Source organism: Acanthochromis polyacanthus, chromosome 15 (assembly GCF_021347895.1).
Source record: "Acanthochromis polyacanthus isolate Apoly-LR-REF ecotype Palm Island chromosome 15, KAUST_Apoly_ChrSc, whole genome shotgun sequence".
Lineage (NCBI taxonomy): Eukaryota > Metazoa > Chordata > Actinopteri > Pomacentridae > Acanthochromis > Acanthochromis polyacanthus.
In genome coordinates, this window is record NC_067127.1 from 4,893,462 (window position 1) to 4,908,133 (window position 14,672).

General features: G+C 38.6%; 2 protein-coding genes and 1 non-coding gene across 7 annotated transcripts in view; 1 reads left to right on the forward strand and 2 right to left on the reverse strand.

Moving 5' to 3' along the window:
* Positions 1–7,273, reverse strand: part of adss2 (adenylosuccinate synthase 2) — a 238,197-nt gene extending 230,924 nt beyond the window's left edge. The window contains exons 1-2 of one of the 4 annotated variants that reach the window (XM_022212668.2): positions 7,141–7,273; positions 5,127–5,364 (exon numbers count right to left, since the gene is read on the reverse strand). In XM_022212668.2, the coding sequence (XP_022068360.1) occupies positions 5,127–5,318 (192 nt within the window). In that variant the 5' untranslated portion in view covers positions 5,319–5,364; positions 7,141–7,273. Of the gene's footprint in view, positions 1–5,126; positions 5,569–7,140 lie in introns of those variants that run through there. The other 3 variants (XM_022212669.2, XM_051959495.1, XM_051959494.1) reach the window with 3 other exon arrangements.
* On the forward strand, positions 7,242–11,574 carry LOC110964067 (zinc finger protein 180-like). 2 transcript variants are annotated; one of them, XM_022212671.2, is made up of 3 exons: positions 7,242–7,375; positions 8,502–8,659; positions 9,823–11,574. In XM_022212671.2, the coding sequence occupies exons 2-3, from the start codon at positions 8,641–8,643 to the stop codon at positions 10,818–10,820; spliced, it is 1,017 nt and encodes a 338-aa protein (XP_022068363.2). In that variant the 5' UTR covers positions 7,242–7,375; positions 8,502–8,640; the 3' UTR covers positions 10,821–11,574. The 2 variants fall into 2 exon arrangements, with proteins under 2 accessions (XP_022068363.2, XP_022068362.2); XM_022212670.2 differs by lacking the exon at positions 7,242–7,375 and having other exon boundaries at positions 7,387–8,659.
* A 1,155-nt stretch (positions 11,575–12,729) lies between these two features.
* Positions 12,730–12,920, reverse strand: LOC127537639 (U2 spliceosomal RNA). Its single transcript, XR_007947420.1, has one exon. It is a non-coding gene; the product is annotated as a U2 spliceosomal RNA (small nuclear RNA).
* Between the last annotated feature and the right edge of the window lie 1,752 nt (positions 12,921–14,672).

Here is a 14,672-nt window from a genome sequence, read left to right on the forward strand (position 1 = left end):
TGAAATATAGTTTGACGTTGAACTGCAGATACTTGTCTCATTTATTGACAGTACTTTCCTACAAGGCAGGCAGCTGAAAGAACGGCAAGATTAAGTTTAAAGGCTACTTAGCTAAAGAACAAGAGCAATACAAGCACCACAACTGAATAAACTTATTAGACACAACCACATAAAGTACTCTGTGTGTCTACTGAAGCTGGGATAGTTGGGTTTTAGCAGGACTTTTCTCTATTAATTATGTGGAGTGACAAATTCAAGTTCTGAGGTGTCAGAGCATCAAAACTGATCGTTCAACTACAGAACACAGGCCACAAAAAGTCATTAGATGACCTTTAGCGAAGGCTAGCTATCAGTAGACTAATGTTTGACCATTTGATTGTCAAAAGTATCACTTTTCTCATATGTAAATGCTAAAAAAGATGTAACTATGCCATTTTGAAAGGTAAAACAAGTTATCATTTCTGTTCAGTACCTGAAATATAATTCACATCTGACCCTTTTGATGAACTCTTTTAAGTCTTGAAAGACTTTGTGCAAACGTCGAGTGAAAAGGCTAACACGGCAACAGTCTGTTAGTCAACCAAGCCTTCTTTTCTTTAGTAAACACTCCCATAGCAACTGAGACCAGCAGCATTCCTGCCTCCATCTGAAGTCATTCATCATAATAACAAAGACTGCAGCAAATAAAAACGACTTCTGTCAAGACAAACAGCCAACAGCTACTAAACCCACTATGCAAACACGACTCCCCTTTCCAGGAAATCTGGAAGACAATGTGATCCGTTGAACCTGATGAGCTACCCCTTTTATCTTCTTCAGGAAAGCATCTAGCATCAATTCCGTGTTTTAACAGTCCAGTGTCAGAAGATAGTGACAATAAACCGCTCCAGACTCCAAGGTAGCATATCCAAAGAGTGTTTTTTGTCCAAGCAATACTCAAAAACACAAAAATGTTTAATTTACTAGCATGGAAAAGCAGTAAATCTTTACAGGAGACACTGTTGCTTAAAAAATGTAACGACTTAAATAATCAACCACGAAGACAGTTGCAGAGTAACGTTGGAATTCTGCTCTAAACTATCATTTCAGAGATCATACTGACTTCAACTTAAAGGCAGTGGTGGCGCAACGACTAAGTTCTGGACTACTGATCTGGAGGTTAGAGGTTTGAATCCTGATGTCGGACCCAAGGGAGCTGTACCATGGCTGACCCAGACATATGAAAAACAGAAATTCCCTCTGAGTATTTATAAAAATAGGAAAAACTAAACATTTAACCCTTTGATGCGCAACATGGGTCAAAACTGATCCACATTCAATGGAAAATGGGTATCTCTTGACCCATCAAAGGGTTAAGTAGATCCACTCAACTATATTTTCTTAATTATCAAACTGGCTGCTACAGTCTATGCTCCTCTAGCATGGCTAAATTTCTGTAATTTCTCCACTGCAATGCCACCATGCTTAGTTTTGTAGAGTTTGCATTTTCTTTGCCTGGCATTTTTCAACTCATACAGCAAAACAAATCTCCACACTGAGCATGCTGAAGACCTAAAGTGTCAGCAACATTAACATCTCCAGCAACGTACCTGCTGAAGCACGTATCAATGTATGATGTTGCATAATATGTACCGACGAAGCTGCCATCAGTCTCCTAAGATGTTTTGCAACACGCCCATCTTTCCACTGACTGACTTCTAGGATCTCTGAGGTGTGGACTGTAAGGAACGCCGAGCAAGGCCGCTGGCAAAGCCTATTTTATAAAAAGATCAACGCTGTCTTCTCCAGTGCTCCCCCTTGCCCAGTCATCCATCAGCGAACTCCCAACAAACACTCACTATAATGTATGGAGGGACGCAGTGCGGGGCTCGATGCCAGAAAGTCGTTTATTTTTACAAGACTCCAGCCTTGGCAGCACTGCAGAAACAAGGAAGCTCCAACGCTCAGGAGAATCCTTGTTATGTCAACTAATAATTCTCTGAACTCCAGTTATTCCAAGTGGGCAAAACATTAACCAGCCTGTCTGCAATAATGCGGAGGCTAAGGAACATGGTGCCGTTTACTGTTTTAATATGTAACGATATTTGCCAATAGCACCTCTTACACTCTTTCACTTTGTCTTTGATCAAACATTTTTATGGCATAATTTTGATGCGCTTTCAATAAATATGGCATTGGTGTGGCCACTTATGATTAGATTGAATTTTGATATTTGAAAAGTTTGTCACTTTTCTTAAATTAAACAGGGCTGCACATTTGTACAGATATACTTGAGCGAAGCTGAAATTTAAGCGAGAAGGTAATTTCACTGATAATCCCTTTGAGTCCCATTTTTAACAATAGTAATTTTACTTTAACACATGAATTGATGATTAAAAAATAGCCATTTGTTGCAAGTTAAGTGAACTAAGCAAAGCTATACTAGTTTGACTAAAGACACTGATTTTTAAGAAAGATACATTTGAATTCTTGAAGAAAAAAGTTTAAACACTTAAAGAAGTAGACCCAGATTAAACATAAATACAAATAAAACCCTTTAAAGTCTGATATAGAGATGTGTTCTGGTGGTAAGGATGCACATAGAATAACTGCAACATCTGTAGTTCAATTCCAAACAGGGACTTTAACTATCTGTAATCTCTCACAAACTCAAAAAAAATGATTAAACATTGAAAAAAGCACAAAGCCTGGAGCTGTCTACATGTGAAGGGTGAAAACGGTGTGATCCTTAATCCTTATAAAATTCAGTCTGAGCTTTCTCTTAAACCCAAAGTCACTTGGCAGACTTCTAAAGCAAAATACCAACTTTTGAGTTTAACTATGCTGAAATGAACAGAACCCAGTGGATTCCTACTGACTGATATGAGCAGTTAATAGAACAACATTAAGTTCTCACAATCTAACTTGAAGTGTAATGTATAATAGTACTGCTGGTTCTGACTTTAAGACTAGTCCCCAGAAGAGTCTTTCACCACACACTGACTCTACAGCGGGCAACTGTCAACAGAAACTGCAGAGAGATGGGCGGGTTTGATTTCGATCCCACAAAAATAGGAAGTACTCCACTTGTTGTGAAAACGCCATGTTAAGCTGAGTTCATCTGAGTTGCTAACATGTTTTCTCACCCAGATAATAAGCAGATCAGGTCAAAACATGAGCTTATTAGCATTTCAAGTAGAGATAGGCTGAGTAAATTCACTGCATATAGTTACAATTGATACAGACTTCAGGAGTGTACTGGCCTGACTTCAACTTTCATTCTTGGTTAAATACGTGACACATCCCTAACAGAAATATTTTAATCTGGTCCTCAGTCATCTCCCAGCTGCTTTCACTCACTACCATACCTGATCTTATTCATGGAAATGCCTGGCACAAATTTTTTCACGACACTCTTGGCAAAAAGTTGAGAGCCATATCACAAGAGATGTCTATCTATCATACTGCATTATGATTAAGGTCCTTCCTGAATAGTGAGTTATGATTTAAAACTTTATTTACAAGGCATAAGGTTTGTTGTTATGCAGGCTCCACATGTGCACAACAAAATGAGCCAGGACGAGGTGCAAAACAATGAAAAAAATGGCAAATATTAATGCAACATCGGGTAAACAGAGCCATTTTGCCTACAAAAAGGATGATGTTGACCAAAAACAGGTACATTGTCTGTGGCGAATTGCAGTTGTTGCAACCATTTTGACCAGATTTGAAATTTGAAAGAAAAACTCTTTGAGAGCCTTTGCAAGTATTACACCATATGAGAAAGTTCCCAACAGCTTTTTAAAAAAGTTATTTAATTTTCTTACCAAATAGTTATTAAGAGTCTAGTGAAAATCCGTTGTTTATGAAGCACATGTTGACTGTTTTCACTGAATTTCTACCATTAATTTAAGCAGCTTAATCTCTATTTGAATGTTTGTGAGTCCTTTGTTGTATATGCATTGTTTATTTGTTCTCTTTCTTCCTGCTGGGGTCATCACTGTAAATTAGAAATTGTTCTCAACTGATCTTACCTGGTAAAACAAAGAAATTTTAAAAAGATAATTAAAGTTGCACAACAATTAAACATCACTGCCAGTTTTTTCAGTATTGAGCATCCCTGATGTACGACATTTAATGTGATTTTTGCTCCAATACTTAAAATAATTTGATGGTGGAGTCTTGAAGAAAAATAGCATGGATATAATGAATAAGTGCTCATTTCATTCAGTAATATTAGCCTAATAAGCTCACAAATATGCAACTTTACTGTTGCTAATGCTGCCTTCAAAACAACAAAACAAAATTTAGGCATCATTATCAGGATACTGCATCGTAAACAACTCCCAGTATGATATCAGCATGACAACACTTTCCACTTCTGTAACAAAACTGCTACTCAGCCTGAATAAATCTAAACTCAGTCTCTTTGGCTAGCGGGTTAACTGCTTTAACGCACTAATGGTGGCCAGAAACGCCCACAGGGAGGTGATCCACTCGGTCACTAGAGTTAGCCGAAGCCGCCTCCAGCCTCCTCGTCATGTGCTAACGACAGGGCACAACTTCAGGTCGGCATTACAGGTGTCTGAGGAGCTAAGCAGCTAACAGGAATTCAAGGTGACATTAGCAAATAAAAAAAACCGTGACAGCAACGCTGGCTGAGATGTCGATTAGCTAGCAAACAGCAGCTAGCTGGCTGGGGCTGATGCTGCATTCAGGTAATGTCGGCAGAATGGGAAATACATGGGAAAACACCTCTTATTGGAGGGTTTACAATGTGGTTAGCCTTGATGCTAATCTGCTAATCACACCTGATAAAGCTTCTTGTTGATGTGTACGTGCAGCAGTTCGTTAACAAAAGATAACAGTTGGCTCGTGTAAAAATGACAGAATTTAGAGTTTATTTTTGTTGTAATTATCAGGAGTGGTGCGTTTGAACCCGTTTGTTGACATGTTTGTAGTTTTCCCTCCAAGACCTGCTGTCAGAAACTCCCAACAGTCGATGCAAGAAGTAGGAAACGGACATTTTCCCCCACTTGGCGGTTCGTAACTGAACGCGTCGTGACACACGTCGTGTCCGTTAACGGCCACCTGCGAGGCGGTTTAACGGTAACTCGCTCAACCGAGAGCGAAAGGATAACACCTACCTGACATCTGCACACCATGTCGGCGTCCTGAGCCAGCAGATCCACAACTTTCCCCTTCCCCTCGTCGCCCCACTGAGCCCCCAGCACCACGGTCACTTTGTTGCCGACGGCCGGTCTCGGTGCCCCTTTCGCCGGCGGGCTGTCGCTGCCGTTCGGAGCTTCGGCGGCTTCCTGACTCCCGCTTTCCGACATTTCAGCTGGGTCCCTGGCTGAGAGCACTCCGCTGCGCTGGCTGCTGCTGCACCGAAGATAAGAGAGGACTGGAGAAGCCCACTTCCACTCCACGGCAACGTTAACACACCTCGCACATGCGTACAAGTGTCCGCAATCACAATTAATGCGCTCGAGCATGAGCCGTTTATCAATGACACGCAGCTTCACGCCAAAGCCAAGCTGCGGTTTTTATCAGAATGGAAACCCAAAAGTCGCCCTCTGTGTGTTTAATGTTGCACTTTTATACATAGTTTTCTGGAATCCGACTGTAAGTGAATGCACCCTGCTTCTACAGGCGACACGCCCACTACCGAGCTGCGTTCAAGTACAGGAAGGTGTGGAAGCAGTAGTCGGCTTTAAAGTTCTATTTTAGTAAATTAGTGTAAGTTATAGCAGGAAAATCGATAAAATATCAATAAATTGTCAGAAAATATAGTCGATTCATTTATGTATTTATTATATATGGCAGACAACTAATGACAATTAGTAATTAATAATGAAGAAAAATTATAGGGCATTTTTATTTTTCAAAAAAGTTTGAAAAAGTGCTACAACATTAAAACAAAGCATAAAAAAATGAAAATTAAGACAAAAATAACCACTTTATGATTGCATTTAGAGCTTTGTTGTAGTATAATTGCATGAGTTATCATCAAAAATACAGTCAGTTTTCATGTTGTCAGGTCTTTTATTCAATTATAATATAATGGCCACAATGACAATTCGTAATTATTAATGAAGATAAATTTTAACCAATTTTTATTTTTAAAAAAGTTTTAAAAAGTGCTACAACATTGAAACAAAACATAAACAAATGAAAATTAAGAAAAAATAGCCACTTTATCAATGTATTTAGAGCTTTGCTGTAGTGTAATTGCACAAAGTTATAGTAGGAAAATAGATGAAATGTCCATAAATAATCAAAAATATAGTCATTTTTCACGTTTTCAGTTTTTTATTGGATTATAATATAATAGCAATGATGACAATTAGTAATTAATAATGAAGATAAATTAGAGAGCGTTTTTGTTTTGCATTAAATATGTAGTGGGCAGCGGGAATTGATGGGACTCAGAAACACCCCCACAATTTACTCAATTGTTTCTTGTATCATTTCCCAAGGATAAGTCCCAATAAATCGGTTGATTTGTAGTAGGATCGCAATCATGTGATTGTCAGCAGGCAGATGGCATAGCATTCACTTGTTGTCATAGTTACAGTGAGGTAGTGCTGGTATCTGATACGGAAATCTTTAACAAATCCGTGGATCCAGACTACAAGCTGCATCACTGCCAAAATCTAATCACTTGGTCTTTGTGTCATTTTTGACCTTACCTGAAAATTTCATTCAAATCCGTTAGTTCATTGTTTGAGTAAAGTTTTCCACAGACAGACAAACAGACAGACAAACATATGCTGATTGTCACATAACTCCTCCGCGTTCCTTGGCGGACTCTGTTTTCTCTGAATGGGCAGCAAACTTCTATGAAACACTCCCATTGAACCTCGGAACTGGACTATGTGTTGAATTTTGGATTATTTGTCGCCCTCTGGTGGTATTTAGAAATGTGTACAAGTTTCACATTATGGAGTATTGTGTCTATAAGGTGCTGCTTCTCCACATGGCTCCACATTGAGAGTAAACATAAGACAAAAAGCAGCATAAGATATATGAAACCCACTGATTTTCCAAAAAGAGTGAAATAGAAAATACTGCCAACACAATTAGAAGGAATGGCTATTAATGTATGCATTGTCTTTCTTTCTTTGTTTTTGCAGACTCCTTGTCCTTGTTTTTTACCTGCTGCAGATGGAGATCAGCGGTGCCAGGTACAGAATGGATCACGACCGTCCTTTCATCTCCTTTGGGCTCAGCGTGGGACAGATGGTCAAGTGGGTGGACGAGAGGCAGCAGTGGGAGCCGTGGGATCGGGTCACGACTCAGGCCTTTTATTAACTAACTGACGTCATGCAGGTTCTCCACAGTGACCTTGTTTATGAAAATAAGTCCACACTGACCCAAGGTCTGCTTTAGGGTTAGTGGTTGTGCATGTTTCCTACCAAATCTTTGCACTGAACTGCATGGAACTGCTGCCTCAGACCTGAAGGGTTCGTTTCTAATCTGGTTTTCAGATAACAGGAAACTGGTCTTTCAGGATTTTATGTTTGTGTTACTGCTTTATTTGTATCCTCCATCCCTGTTAAACCTCTTTGTTAGTCCTCCTGTTATTGGTGTGTTTATCAGACAACTGGCAAAAGGTTATGTCACGTAACTGTGTGTCATTTGCTCTTTGTCCCAGATTTCCCAATTTCATTTTGGCCACCCTCATGAAAGAAAAACAAGACACATGTGTGCAAAAGTTCACAGTTCTGAAATGACATCTTGTTTGAGTGCGTGCTGTAAAAATTCTATTAAAATCCAGAAATAAGCACCAAACAGCAACTACACGATAACCGATTAGATTATAGATACAGATAAATGTCCTGCTCATCAGAAAAAGCAGAAATTGTGTGAGTCATCATTGATTTTTGTGGACATGAGTGTTTTTATTGAGGACTAATCTTCTTATCTTGAGTCAGACACCGGAACTGGGTCTAATGTGATCGGAATATAATCCTAATTGGCTGATTTCATGCGTAAAAATGGTGGAGTGCCCCTTAAATTAGGACATCAGTAGGATCTCTACATAGCTGAAATGCTCAAGTTTTTAATTAAAAAATTCTCTTTATCTACATTTCCTAATCACATTTGGACTGATCCAATGTGATTGTTGAATGCCATGCACCTTGTGTAGTTTATGACTACTGATTATCATAGTACCTGTCAAAATCACTTTAAACCACTTAAAATCACAGTGCTTTGAAAGGTGTAAATGCTCTCTATCTATCTATCTATCTATCTATCTATCTATCTATCTATCTATCTATCTATCTATCTATCTATCTATCTATCTATCTATCTATCTATCGTCAGGTGAGCAGCAGTGCAGCTGTTGTCCTGCAGGGGGCAGCACCTGTCTGCTGTCAGCTCTGCTTTGTTTACTCTTACTTCCGTAGCATGTGAGCTAACAGCAGCTTTCTGTCACTCCTCCTGCTCCTCCTGTCGGGTTATTGACACCTGGAATACTTTTTCCCTAAAATGTCTCCTCCGCTGCTCCTTAGGGCTTTCGTGAACGAGCGACTGACAGCTGCTGCAGAGGAAATATTTCAGGTTTTTGAAAAAACTATCGCGAAATATGAAGAAGAAGCTTCCAGCTCCAAGCAGGAGATCGAGCGACTCAGAGGTCTGCTGCTGGAGTTCATGTCAAACCAGAAGACAGGTCTGTTTACTGTGTGTTTTACTCATGTCGGTGTCGAAACAGACTAGAAAAGGAATGGAAAATCTCCATTGTGTTTGTTTAACTTCTGTGACTGTGTTTTATCTGCTTTTTGGGGTGTTTTTCGTTGCCCTGATTCAACTTTCTTCGACTAGAACTCAATCTTTTCTTTTAATTAACGGTCAAACTGGGTGAAGAAAAAGAATCACACTCTGAAAATGAGGATCTTGAAACCAACGTCTCTTTATTCAGCAGTGGACAAAATCTCACAAACCACAGGATCAGGCAAAATAACTGTCAGTATTTATACCACACAGCCTGTACCCTCTGGTTTGGAGATCTTGTCTTCATCCTGTTGAAAAAGCGGAACTCTGTTTTTTCTTTTACCTTGAATGGAAACGTACCATGAAGTTCCCTCTTATGAGTTCTGCTGTATATTCCCACAGAATCCTCGGAGCCTGGGAGAAACACAATCCCCAATATTTTTCCATTGTTTCCTCACAGTTTATTCTTTTTTTTTTTTTTTTTAAATGATTACAACTTTAGGACCCTTGTGTCGTCCTGTGGATCAAAATTGACCTGTTTTAAAGTTTAGAAATGTGGGAGAAAAAAGATTCACAGTGAAACTTCTGATGTCAACATTTTTTGGAAATCTTTGAACAATTTTTGGTGGAAAAATGAAATGTTAAAAATGTTTAAGAACATTCACGCTCATAAAAGCTGAATATTTTAAAAGAGTATTTGAAATTCAGGATTTTTTTTGTTCTAACAACATTCTGATAAAATTGTGACAATGTGGAAAAAAAATAGATTTTCACATTGAAAACTTGTGCATTTTCACCATTTTTGGTAAATTTTTGAAAAAAAATTAAATCAAATAATGATTTTGAATTCTTTGTCACTGCAAATTTAAACTGCAACACTTAGCTGATTAATCACTGAGTTGATTGAAAGTAAATTGATTGGTAACTTTGTTGATAATGAATAATTACTTGTCATTTTTTAAGCAGTTTCAGTTTCCAGCTTCTCACTTGTGAAAATTTGCTGCTTATCTTTACCATACTTGATATGAAATTTTGAGGGATTTTGGACAGTTTGATGCTTTTCCCAACTACATCACTTTTTCGTGATAAAACTAAAAAATAAATGTACTTATTTTGTTCCAGGTGTCTCTCAGACATCTGGATGTAAAGATGAAACTCCCTCTGAGCTGGAGCCGAGCATCAGCCTCCATCAGGATCCCGATCCGGAGCGTCGACACATCAAACAGGAAGATCATGAACTCTGGGCCGATCAGCAACAAGAAGATGACCAGCAGGTGGGAGAGTTTAATGACCCGAATATATTATACCGTCCTCGGTCTTCTGTCTGGGAGGAAGATGAGCAGGAGGACACTAAACCTTCTCTGCAACCTCACATTCAAAACTCTGAACACGAGGAGGAGTTTGAGGAGGTGCAGGAAGATAAAACTGTCCATTTTATATCACCTCTTGTCTCAAACACTTCTCCACAAACTCTGATCCTAAATGAAAATGTCCAAGATGGAAGAGAAAGTGACAGACCTGCTGCGAGTTTTACTGCAGACCAAACACAGACTGAACAAAGTCAGACCTTTTATAGCATTTCTGCTGAGTTATCTCAGTTAAACTCAGTTGCGCCGGACTATCCTTGCTATTTGTGCAGCAAATCTTTCTCCTCCAGTCACCATTTGATAAATCACGCTTTACGCGTTCATTCGAAGGACGAAGACGTCATCTGCGCTGTGTGTGGAAAAACCTTAGCGTCAACCGAGAGTCTTAACGTGCACCTTCAGTCCCACAAGGGCTCAAAATGTTGTCAAATGTGTGGGAAACACTGCAACAGTACGACGGCTCTGACCGAACACATGGCGAGCCACGCCGGCGTGAAGCTGCATCGCTGCCACGTCTGCGGGAAGGAGTGCAGCCGGAAAGGAGACTTAAAAATCCACATGAGGATTCACACGGGAGAGAAGCCTTTCTGCTGCTCGTTCTGCTGCAAGAGTTTCACCCACAGCGGACACCTGAGGAAGCACATGAGGAGCCACACAGGAGAACGACCGCACAGGTGTGACGTCTGCGGCCGAGGGTTTCTGCAGAGCGCTCACCTGAAATACCACCTGGGGACTCACGCTCAGAAATGCTGAGTTTTCCATCCATGTGGACTCATAAATATTAAACAAATGTTCTAAAGAGAGAACTCAAGGGAAAATGTTTTGTGCTGAGTGTTAGCAGTAAGACGCATTTATTATTTAACTTAAAACAAAATGTAAAAGTCACATTCAGGAGCAGCTGTCAGGTGATTGGTCAGAGACAACAGCTGCACCTGTCATATTCTTAATTCTTTTATAAAATACGATCAGAGAATAAATCCTGCAACTGATTTTCCCCACAAAAACAATCAGTGTTCAAATGAAAATAAATGAAGACACATGACAAGTGATAAAAAAAACACAATATCAGTTTAAAAGTTGCAGTCCTTTTAAAATATGTAATTATTGTTAAATTATTATTTTATTAATTTTGATAGAGTATTTTTAAACATTAAGATATTTGATTAGTAGCTCTTCTTAAGTCTGCAGTTGGGATCATTTCTCACCTTTTTAAGTGCAGAATTTGACTTTCAGCAGTTCCAACTCTGAGCTTCACTAAATCATTTACAGAACCTGTATTCTGGACTCTGTTCTGAGCAATAAATAACGCTGCTGATACATCAAGAAATAAACTGTGTCTTTGTCATTATTGCTTTTTTGAAGCAGAATTTGAATGCTGGTAAATCTGTGTGTGCTGCAGAAGTTTAAGATCAAACTGGAGCATGAGGCACTTTTTAATCACAACTTTTCAGGTCCACAGATGTGATCTTTGCTTGTCGTCATACACTGAATAAAAAGCTGCACATTTCCACAGTTGTGTACTGATATTGTCGCTCTTCTAAAGGTGAAAGTAAACCATCTTTTCCAGGTCTCGAGCAGCCACTGAAGCAGATTGGTGTCCTTTCAAAATAGGTTTATTGAATAGTAACTTCTTTTAACCCTCATGTTGTCCTGCCAGTCAGATCGGGTTAAAGTTTGAAAATGTGGAGAAAAGAAAAATATTTTCACAGTGAAACGTCTGATGTCCACATTTTCAACATTTTTGGGAAATCTTTGAATATTTTTTGGTGGAAAAAAAATAAATATTAAGAATGTTCTTAAAGACAATATTAGATGTTTTACTGATATATATATATATATACATGTATTCACTTTAGATATTTTTAGGATTTTTTTAGAAGATTTTTACTCTTAAAAATATATCTTACAAGAAATTTCTTGCCAAATTTGGGGATTAAAAAAAAAAAACTGTTAAGGGTTTATTGGAATTTTCTTCCTGAAGGTTTTGCAAATTTTCAGAAATCTGGGGAATTTTTTGCAGAATTTTTGTATTTTTTCAGACAAGGAAACAATATTTCCTATATGATGATACTATAATATATATAGGCTGTCCCAAAAAAATGTATACACCTTTTAGCAGCTGATAACTAACTAACCTCACACCGCTAGACTTCTTTTTATGGGGATACCTTAAAAGAAAACGTCTATGCAATGAGACCTGCAACAGTCACTGAATTGAGAGCAACCATTGAACGTGAATGCACGCAAATACCAAGAGAGTTGTTTCATGATGTGTGCTATTCCATCACTTCGCGTTGTCGGCAGTGTCTGGACCAGAACGGACATCAGTTTGAGAACAGGCGGTCACAAAACAATAAAATGATGTTTGTAAATCCTTTTACCTGTTGAAAATCAAGCAAATTCTAATAATCAGTTTAAAGTGTGTATGCGTTTTTTGGGATGGGACACTGTGTACTATCAGAAATGGTTAAAAACAGAAAGTTTAGATTAGAGTCTCAACAGCACAAGGATCTTGAATTTTTCAAGCTAAAACCTTACATAGAGTAGCTACGTACATGGAAAACTATGGCCATACTATGATGACCGCAGTACTTAGTATCGTGATGAAAAATTGCAGTTCAAACTTTGCATATTGTATACATCTATTTTTTAACATTGTTAGTGGGGGTGCACCGTTCCTGGAAGTACTGCAATACCAGGTCAATGCGTGGAGTGGACGGAGCAAGCCCCTATTCCATCTCCCTGTTCCAAAAATCAATTTAATATATGGTCCCCGGGTAGGGGACGTATCAGATATTAAACTGATAAGAACAGATACTACACTTGATCTTAGCCAAAAGGCCGAGAAGCGATGCCGAGAACAGGTCTGAGGAAACGGAGTACTTCTCCGCACCGTCAATCTAACTCATGGATTGGAAAATCAAAACTAGAGCCAAATTACAGATTATAGCTCGTCATACAAAACACAACAGATGTACAAAGAGCTTGTGTAACACTGGTGTTGTTTTGTTGAGGTAAATTAAGTCAACTAATGTTCGCAAATGCACCTTCCTGAGACTTCCTGGACACGTGGTACGTTTTAGACCAATGGGAAGCAGAGAAACGGAAGCTGCAAATAAACTAATTTTCCTTCATATAAACACCAGATAGCACATTAAACATGTAAATGTATGTATATATAGTGTTTTCGTTACCTTCATGAGGCAGAATACAGTTGTAGTGTTAAGGAAAATACTTTTTTTTACTAACCTGATTCACATCAAACGGAGTTCTTCCAGCGGCCTCTAGTGGAGAGGAGGGATAACTACACACTTCATGTTCTGCTGCTGAACAGTAACGAAATAGACTGCCCATATTAACTAAACAGCTCGAACTAAATACACCCAACAGCCCTGGATATAGTTTGTCGGAAAAGCAAAGAAATGCTGACGTGGAGAAATAATTACACCCTCGACATGAGCATCAACAGCACCTAAAATGACGTTCAAAATAACCGTAATTAATTAATGACGGAAGAGAGCCTCCACAACGCTATCATTCACAAGAAGCTGGACCATGCTGAAGTTGATTCAGTGGGCTAACAAGTCAGAAAAACTGAATATATTAGTCTAATTAGCGTTAATTTAATATGCATTTTTTTTTTAAAAATGGTGCTGTCATCTGCACTAAATGAGAATTGCTGCAATAAAATCAGTCACTGCACATTACAGTTTTTCTCAGTCACTTTGGTACATTTTTCAGATCAGAACTGAAATTCTCAAAACTACTTGTTCAATCTTCACATCATTGTGTCACTTGTCCACATCAGAAAAAAACAGTTTCTCATTCCTTTGAACAAGTTGCAAATGCTTTGGTTCATCCATGGAAATGATTCTGGACAATTCTCTGCTGTTTCTTACATTATTAGTTGTTGAATAATGGGTCTCTGTTGAATAGTCTCACCCTCCACAACATTTAGCCGTTAGCTCTTTGCCTAAATCTTTACAAGCAAAATGGTTGAACATGTTGTCGGAATATGTCTAGGTTGTTTGGTTTCTACACATTTCCATTTGACTTTTTTTTCTAAATCTGTCCTGAATGGGTAAATTGCTCCCAGGGGAATCTTGGCTTTCTCTATGAAGGGAAATGTGTGAAGAGTTAGAGTTTCCTGAAATCACTCAAAGATGTCGAGGATGATTCGAAAAATGTACCAAAGAGACTGAGAGAAACTGTAATACTCATTTATGTGTTTTTCTGTTCTGTGAGGAGTAGAATCAACCAGAAGGTGGCGCTGCAGGAGCCTTTATTTCTCTATTGAACAGGTCAGTCAGAGGCCACATGAACCACAGCTTTTTATTTGAGACTGAATTATTATTTGAAAGACAGTTTATGGTTGTTTTAGACACAATTAGCACAAAAAGTATTTTTGAGTCACTGATAAAACACAGCATTATCGTGATATTTGGCACATTTAGCACAATCTGAACATACAGCCGAATGAAAAATGCTCAAGTGTGCAGCTTCTAATCTTCCATTTCAAAATATCTGCTCCTGCAAAGATTCTAATCGCACGTTCTTCATGGTTTGTCCAGAGCTTTCTTTGTTCATGCAGCTGCATTAAAGGTT

Excerpts from the sequence above, each read along its gene's own strand:
- LOC110964067 (XM_022212670.2), top strand. The coding sequence starts at position 8,479 with ATGTCTCCTCCGCTGCTCCTTAGGGCTTTCGTGAACGAGCGACTGACA. Across the intron at positions 8,660-9,822 it reads CATGTCAAACCAGAAGACAG|GTGTCTCTCAGACATCTGGA; the intron begins GTCTGTTTACTG and ends ATTTTGTTCCAG.